Consider the following 8,545-nt stretch of genomic DNA (forward strand, 5'->3'; position numbering starts at 1 on the left):
TCCTCATAAAAATGTATTTGAAGAGTACAGATTGGCCTGTTTGTAAGCAGTTGACAAGTTTTCGTCTTAAAGAATATACCAGCGTATCTGGCCAGTTTCACTTCTCTGTGAGAGACCAAGATTGTCAACATGAGAAAAGAGATACAAATTGGAAAAGTTCGAGTTAAAAGAAATGGTCCTGTGAAATTGGAAACGGAACTCTCCGTACGAACTCATGAGTAAAACAAGGTGGATTTCTCTCCGCTGAAAGAACTGGAAGCACCGACACTTCTGACAGCAGTGAGCAACCCCCTGCCCAGGCGTCAGCTTCAAAATGCCACGCCCTGCTGCAGGATCAGGGCTCCCTGAGAAATGGCCGGTGCCACATCTGAAGCAGAGAAAGAACGAGGTGAGCCTGGTGGGTCTTACATCCGAAAGGAAGTGCTCAAATGGGGACATGTCAAAAGGTCAGAAGGATCAGCTTGAAGGAGCCCCCCACTGACCCAATGGAGGACAATTACACTCCTTGTGTAATTGAGTGTAACCTTGAATAAATCAAAATATGAATGACGAGTAAAAAAGAAAACGTGAGGGAGAAGAGAAGCTTTTCTTTACCAAAGAATGCCAGGTAATTTTTAGAAGGAATTATCGAAAAAAAATGATTCTATGAACCACCCGCCTCGCCAATATAACCCGTTCAGGCAGGGATGATGAACAGATGGCAAAGTCACGAGGGAGTGGGATATTCACAGGCTGACAGGTGTCACTCCACAGATTAACCTTCACTTGCAAAGGGGAAGATGCACCTTTCAAACCCTGACGGCCTCCCTGTCACCACAGCTTCAGCTGAGTGTCACCTTGTTCAGTGAACAGCCCGGCGCTGTGTGTCCTGATACGACGCAAAGTGCACTGTACAACATCATCTGTGAGAGATTCCTGCCGAAATGTTAACCTCTTTCTAATCAAACCTCAAAACTGAACTTCCAGAATACAGGAAGGAAACAATTCAGAGAAAGAAGCCTAATGTGGAAAATGGAAAGATTCAATCGAGGTGGAGGGCATATATGTTTCATTATATTATTTTTCAAAAAAATCTGTATATTGAAAATTATAATAAATTTGGAGAAATAAATAGAACAACGGTGGTGGTGGCGGTGAGCTTGGGGGTGCCTTTAGTGTATCACTACAGTCATAGGTATGTTCCAGGAACCTAGATTTCTTCAGTCACCTGTACAGAAAAATTATTTTAATGTAGAGTTGATGACCATTCAATGTCAGGCACAGAGAAGAATGGCTAACATGTTTACATAATATTGGTGGTGGTTTGAGGATGAGGACAATATGGATAGCTAAATTGACATTGAAACCTAGTCCGGATGTGTGTGATGCTGTGTTGTACGTTGTGGTTTTCAGAAGATTAGGAAGCCCTTCCCTGCCCCACTTGTAGCCAGTAACCTCTTTATCTCACTCTGTTGGCAGTTGGCAGCGCAGATCACGCATTTTCATAGATCACATCAGGAGGTAACAGAAGCAGTGAAGTGTGTTGTCTCGTGTGAAGAGAATGGAGTGGCTGTTAGGGTAAAACTGCTCTTTGGCACAGGTTTTCAAGCTTTATGTTCTTTCCTCACCATGAAGTGACTCAGCAGTGTGGGCCCTGGTGTTGCCTCTCCCTTTCCTCCCCCTGACACCGATGAAGCATCAAGTCAGATCCCATTTGAAGGGAGTGTTCTGACTGGAACTGATTCTAGCCGTGTGTGTTATGTCCTGTTCCTGTTGAGACACGGAGACGGGTGGAGTGGGGGAGAGACATGTGTGCTGTGACTAGTTTGCCCATTCCCTGCTCCCCAGAAACTCAGGCCCCATCTGGGGTGACTGGGAACTTAAGAAACTTGAGACAGGACGGGAGGACCTCCGAGTTTCTGCTCTGGGAATAGAAGTGACTGACGGGGCCTGTAAATCGCTCCACGGCCCGAGCGTGATTCCCTTGAGAGGAAGTGTTTTCTGGGGGTGTAACTGAAACTTGTCGGGAAGGGGGTGCCCTTCTTTTGGGGGACATTTCTTTTATCCAATTGGAAGTCTGAAAGACGTTTAGACTTATAGTACCCAGAGTTGGTGTTTGTTGATTACTGTTTCTTTGGATCCACTTGAAATAGGAATCAAACGGATCACTGTAAGTTCTTCACCTGTTTAGGCTGACAGCCATACGCACTTCCTTCCCTCTGAGGAAAGAGCCAGTGAGGAAAGAACCTATAGACTCTAGAGCAGTGGTTCTCAACCTGTGGGTCACAACCCCTCTGGCGGTCAAAGACCCTTTCACAGGGGTCGCCTAAGACCATCCTGCATATGAGATATTTATATTGCGATTCATAACAGTAGCAACATTACAGTTATGAAGTAGCAACGAAAATAATTTTATGGTTGGGTCACAGCATGAGGAACGGTATTTAAAGGGCCAGAAGGTTGAGAACCGCTGCTCTAGAGAAATGTGCGCCTAAGAAAAGGGCGTCCGCGCGGTTTAAGATGCGCCTAGGTGGGTCGATTCCTTTTCCTGGGGTTGGGTGGCCGCGAGGTCTGCTGTGAAGGTCAAGGGGACAAAAATATTGCGTTTTCTCCTCCTCCTCTTCCCATAACACACCTCTGAGGAAAGAGCCAGTGAGGAAAGAACCTATAGACTCTAGAGCAGTGGTTCTCAACCTGTGGGTCACAACCCCTCTGGCGGTCAAAGACCCTTTCACAGGGGTCGCCTAAGACCATCCTGCATATGAGATATTTATATTGCGATTCATAACAGTAGCAACATTACAGTTATGAAGTAGCAACGAAAATAATTTTATGGTTGGGTCACAGCATGAGGAACGGTATTTAAAGGGCCAGAAGGTTGAGAACCGCTGCTCTAGAGAAAGGGGAAGTCGGCCAGAAGATGTGTGAGAGGGCTGACAGAGGATGTGCTGGCACTCTCGGGAGGTGCTATAGCACACTGCCTAGTAATTGACCGTGTCCAGCTTTCTAGCTTCTGATTGTCACCTTTTTGCTCAGTTGTTAAATGTTAGCTAGGAAATAAGCTGACTATAATTTTTAAATATAAAAATGTGCTTGTTCCTAAAGAAGCAGTAAAATTCTGCGACAGAACCATTTGTGTTATCATTAATTTCACTGTGGGTCAGAGCACATCTACAGATTGGAAGGACCATCTTTCCTTCCGTCAACCTTCCTGGAACAGCACTGGGCACTTAGTTGGTGCCTACCAAACGTGCTGATTAAAAGAATATTCTCCATGAGTGTCATCCTGATCACCGTCCCTTGGTCAGTGAGTCATAGTGGAATTTTGGTAGCTCTTCATTCTCTCTCATTCGAGGGCTAGAAGGCAACGTTGGGTGGGGCCTGGGAAGTTAGTATAGCTAAGCGATTGAGCACCTGAGTAGCTAGATCCTGTGTTTGTGGAAGTAAACGTCTCAGTTTCTAATTAGCATCAACTGCATGAGTGGTACACAACCATTTGTCTTCTCTGGAGGCTTACAGCTCTGGGGGTGCCTGTGATCCTTTATCTTGGTGAGTTCTGTCCAGCAAGTCTTTCTGCTCACTGTATATAGCACGTTAAATTGGCCTGAATTTACTTAGTTCTGAAGGCACAGCCAGTGGACGCCTGTATTTGGAGAATGGGTCAGTCTGACCTTCTCGCCTGTCTCAGAGGTGGAAGTAGTTCAGGAATGCATGCTGGTGTGTGTGGGGTGGTGGGTAAGGCTGTTTTATGGGGTGGTGAGTATCCAAACACAAAATAGTTCTGTAGCTGGACTTTTTGATTTTCAACTATCTAGCTCCTTCTTCTCCCCCCCGCCCCCATTCCCCACCCTACATCACCTTCAGTCCTAGCATTTCCCTGCACATCTGGATTTGAAGAAACACTGAAGGACACCAATGAAGACTTGATGATTGGAAGAAATGGTGATTGTGGGAAGTAATGTAAACAGAACAACTTTGCAATCATCATTGGCTTCGATGCAATGAGGCCAACCCAGTTAGAAGCTGTTAGAGATCTGGTTTCACTAGCAAGAGAACCTGTGACATCCCAAAATTGTTTTTGACAACAGTGTTTTATTTACACTGTGAAGGTGAACAACACTCCAGGAGGGATACGCCAAGGGAAATAGAGCTCTTAGCTGTGTAGCCACACTGGGGATACAGGTTCTCTGCAGCCTGGAGGTTTGGGGTGAGAGAGGAGCCGATGTCGTCATGCCTCTTTAGAAGTAGTGAAAATATCAAAAAGCTACAAGACTGGACAGCTATCCATCCATGTCATGACTTGAGTTAACATTCCGCACACTTCAAGGACGGACCGCATTTATCACTTAGGGGGTGGGGTTTGCACTGCTTTGTAAGCCGCTTGCCGCACAGTCTGATATTTTTAGGTGGGAAAGATTCGCTAAGCTTTAGGCGACTGGTGAACTCTATTAATACAAGGTGGATTATGACTGTTCAGGTCTTAGGGTGCTGAAGAAACACACTTCTATCTTGCCGTAGCTGCCCCTCTTTTTTATTAAAAAAAAACCACACAGACCCTGCTAATGTCACTGCAGTTCCCGCCCTCACCCCTGGTAGGTGGTGTCTGGGAACATACCGGAACCATTTGAAAAAAGATGCGCAGGGACGAAGCCTTACATAACAGCCTGGCCGAGAGCAGCTTCCCGATTGGCTGCCGCGGGAGGAGCAACGGGAGAAGCACAGAGGCCGAGGGAGGACGGGCTGCCCCCGGGGAGTGTTCGGAAACCGATGATGGTCTCTTGACTGTGTTTTCTCCCTGCCACCAGAATAAGGGGTAAAGTCATTACCTTGGTCCTGGATTAGTCTCTTCAGTAAAACTAGCTTTGCTGACTGCAGTCACATGAACGTGCAATGGGAAATCCTGCCCAGAGGGCACATGCTGAGCTGTGGCCACTTCAGTGAGGGGAGGTTTTGTATGTGTTTTTGTTTTAAGAAAGGCAGCTGTGCCCTAGCCGGTGTTGCTCAGTGGATAGAGCGCCGGCCTGCTGACTGAAGGGTCCCCGGTTTGATTCTGGTCAAGGGCACATGTCCGGGTTGCGGGCTCGATCCCCAGTAGGGGGCGTGCAGAAGGCAGCTGATTGATGATTCTCTCTCATCATTGATGTTTCTATCTCTCTCCTCCCTTCCTCTGTGAAATCAATAAAAATATTTTTTAAAAAGGCAGTTGTGCTTTTGACATTTAAGTTATTTAAAGTCCATTTAAATTTAACCATGGAGAGGAGAGCTTACCCTGGGAGAGCTTACATTTCCAGACGTGTTTGCTGAAGACTTAGCTTAATGGATTCTCCATGGGAACCTTTTCAGGTTTAGTCAGACTGGGAGGGAAATCCAACCCATTCTGCTTTCCAGGAGCTGAAGTTTAAAGAAAGGGTTTATCAGGGTGTGAATAGGAATTCAGGAGGAAGGTGTAAACCACTTATAGAATAAAGGGTTTCATGCACTTGAGAAATAGCCATTAATTTGCCTATAAATGATGTTAATTATAAGCTATTTGCTATTTATTAAAGCCAGTTTTCCAAGTATCTTTAAACAATGACCAAGTTCTGGTTTATTTCATTTAAGGGAGTTTTTAATGCAGCGTTTACCAAGTCATTATTTTCTCCTACCTTCAAATTAGTCCTAATTAGCTGGAATTGACTGGTGTGTATGAGTGTTTTAATTTCTATTTCATGAGAATAGTCTGGTATTTTACTCGATCTGGGAGGTCTGGGACACCTTGGCTTTGTGGAGGTTAGGGGTATGGTTGGCCTCTGACCCCAGTGCTCATCACCATCAAGTATCTCTTCATGATTCTCTCCAAAGAGAAGGCCATTGCTAACTTCAGGATAAGAATGTGTTAGTGGAGAATATTCTGAAAACAAGCAGAAGCAATATGAGATTATGCCGGTTTTTGTTTTTGTTTTTATTGAGATGGGAGGGCAGGATAAAGGGTTTAATATGTCAAGGTTATAAGAGGAAAGAAAATTTCATGGAATATGGGTAGGGAAATTTGTGAAATTGGACAGAAACCAAAAGAAGTTGGGTCTTTAGCCACCCTTCCCCCAAAAAACAATTTCTGCTGAAACAATTGAGCAGAGACAGTAATGAGCATTTGGGGAAGCGTCAGAAGGTAGGGTGTCCTGTCTGGCGGGGATGAGCGGGGAGCTGCTGGCTTAGTAGTGGGAGCTACATGGTAACAACTTTCAGGGAGGACAGTGTATGGCCTTAAAAATGGAACCTTTCATAGAATCCTTGTAAGCTTGCAACGCTTTTGTCTTCCTCTTACAGCAAATCCAGTTTGCTGATGACATGCAGGAGTTCACCAAATTCCCCACCAAGACAGGCCGCCGCTCTCTGTCGAGGTCCATCTCTCAGTCCTCCACCGACAGCTACAGCTCAGGTAGGTGAGGACCTCAGGTGCTGCTCTCTCCTGTCCTGGAGCCGGAAGCACGTTCTCTCCCAGGCGCTTATCTAGAATCTGCAAACACATCCTGTCAGGGCTGCCCATCTGTGTGCTGAAAGCTGATCATTAGCGGTTGGGCAATGGGACTGTTCCCAGCCAGCCTCCTCGCTGGGGATGCTTTTGTCACCCTGAGGCTCTCTGCCCCCCGCCTGTCTCCGTGTGTGGTCTGTGGCTGTGCCTGGCTGATAGTTCTGGGCGGGTTCCCACTCCCACGATCGTCTATTCATCCGCCCACATTACCAAAGGAGAAAATCAATGGCATTTTGGCTGACAAAACTGGCCTTGAAAAGAGGTGTGCTTTGGAAGCGTAATTTCTGATCTTTATATAAGATGTACCCTGCCTCCTGTCTCTCTCGTTCTTGTCCCCAAGACCACTTGAATTGTGCCAGTGAAGATGAGTATTCCCGCTCCTTTCATTGACTGCGTTATCCTCTCTGCTGAAGTGTCCTCCCCATTAACCTCTCGAGTGGGAAAGACTATGCAACTGTGGCTCCAGCTGTTTCTTCTTAGTTCTCTCCTGACTTAGCCCCATGGAGGTGGTCCTTTTTTAAAATATATATGTGTGTTTTTATTGATTTTAGAGAGAGGAAGGGAGAGAGATAAATAGAAACAAACATTGATGAGCGAGTAACATCTGTCGGCTGCCTCCTGCACGCCCCCTACTGGAGATTGAGCCTGAAACCCGGGCATGTGTCCTGACCAGGAATTGAACCAGTGACTTCTTTGTTCATGGATCAGTGCTCAACCACTGAGCAACACCAGCCGGGCTGATGAGAACTTTTAAGATTTACTCTCTCAGCAACTTTCAAATATGTAACACAGTATTATTAACTGTAGTAACCATGCTGTACATTACATGCCCATTATTAAAGCCATATTTTTATATTTATGTAGATGTTTTGCTAATTTACGTAATTTTCTTTTGTGATTCCACATTGTGCACAACTTAGTATAAAAGCCCTTGTAAGATTGTCTTATCACTTTCGTCCATATTTGTGATTCTCAAAGTGTGGCCCTCTGAACAGCAGCACCAGCACCTGGGAACTTGTTAGAAATGTCAGTTTTGGGTTCCACCTGAGACCTTCTGAAGGGGTTTCTGGTAGGGGGCTCGCCAACTGTGTTTTAACAAACATTCCACAAGATTCTGATAGATTCTTTAGCTGCTTAAGTTTGAGATGGTAATCTATGGAAATAGCATTCCTTATGTGCCCTAAATTATTCTTCCATTTTGCCATGTCCAGTTCCCACTCAGGTGGGGACCAAGTAGCCGGTGCTCTGGGATGCACTAGGCCTGTGCCAGATTGGGGTCCGTGGCTCCTCAATCGCAGGCGCTCACGGCCGAGTATCATTGCGGTGGTGACAGGGCCTCGGCCCTGAAAGGTCGCAGCAGTTTCATTCCCCCATTTATCAGGCCCAGGGAGCAGATCTGGGGGCGAGGACCAAGTGGCTGCAATGAAGAGTGCTGGCCTGACTGAAGTGGGAGACCTCGGGGGCCGCACTCTGTGGAGTTGGGGCCATTGAGGTTTCTCTGCCCTTCTTGTTTCTCTCTTTCCCGGCTCTAGCTGCGTCCTACACAGACAGCTCTGATGACGAGGTCTCCCCCCGGGATAAGCAGCAAACCAACTCCAAGGGCAGCAGCAATTTCTGCGTGAAGAACATCAAGCAGGCAGAATTTGGACGCCGGGAGATTGAGATCGCAGAGCAAGGTAAGGGAAGGGAGTGGGCGGGGACCAGAAGCAGCCACTTGCTGGTCATCGGACCCACACAACTTGAGGCTTGAAAGCTAACCTGAAAGTCTCGGGGAAAACCCAGTATCCTGGACCTCTGTACAGTCGCATCTCTGTACGGAGCTTGAGCCTCAGGACTCTTGTCCTGGTCCTCCTGCTTCCTGTTCTCAGCGTGTGGTCATCGACGAGTTTCTGTTCCCCCACCTCCCGTCTCCATGGCACCAAGTCCAGAGATCTGGTTGCAGCGTCAGCAAGTCTGGGCTCACTGCTGTGAGGTGGTTGGTTCTGCGGGATCTGCCCCAGCCGAGCTCTGAGCTCCGGGCCCACATTTCCCAGAAGCAGCAGCGTGGGAGGGTTT

General features: G+C 46.8%; 1 protein-coding gene across 2 annotated transcripts in view; it reads left to right on the plus strand.

The window, feature by feature from the left end:
- Positions 1-6,253: 6,253 nt before the first annotated feature.
- Positions 6,254-8,545, plus strand: part of AHCYL1 (adenosylhomocysteinase like 1) — a 33,179-nt gene continuing 30,887 nt past the window's right edge. For both annotated transcript variants that reach the window (XM_015563422.1, XM_015563423.1), the window contains exons 1-2: positions 6,254-6,397; positions 8,023-8,166. In XM_015563422.1, coding sequence (XP_015418908.1) covers positions 6,307-6,397; positions 8,023-8,166 — 235 coding nt within the window. In that variant the 5' untranslated portion in view covers positions 6,254-6,306. The remainder of the gene's footprint in view (positions 6,398-8,022; positions 8,167-8,545) is intronic.

This window comes from Myotis davidii, unplaced genomic scaffold (genome assembly GCF_000327345.1).
Source record: "Myotis davidii unplaced genomic scaffold, ASM32734v1 scaffold217, whole genome shotgun sequence".
Classification (NCBI taxonomy): domain Eukaryota; kingdom Metazoa; phylum Chordata; class Mammalia; order Chiroptera; family Vespertilionidae; genus Myotis; species Myotis davidii.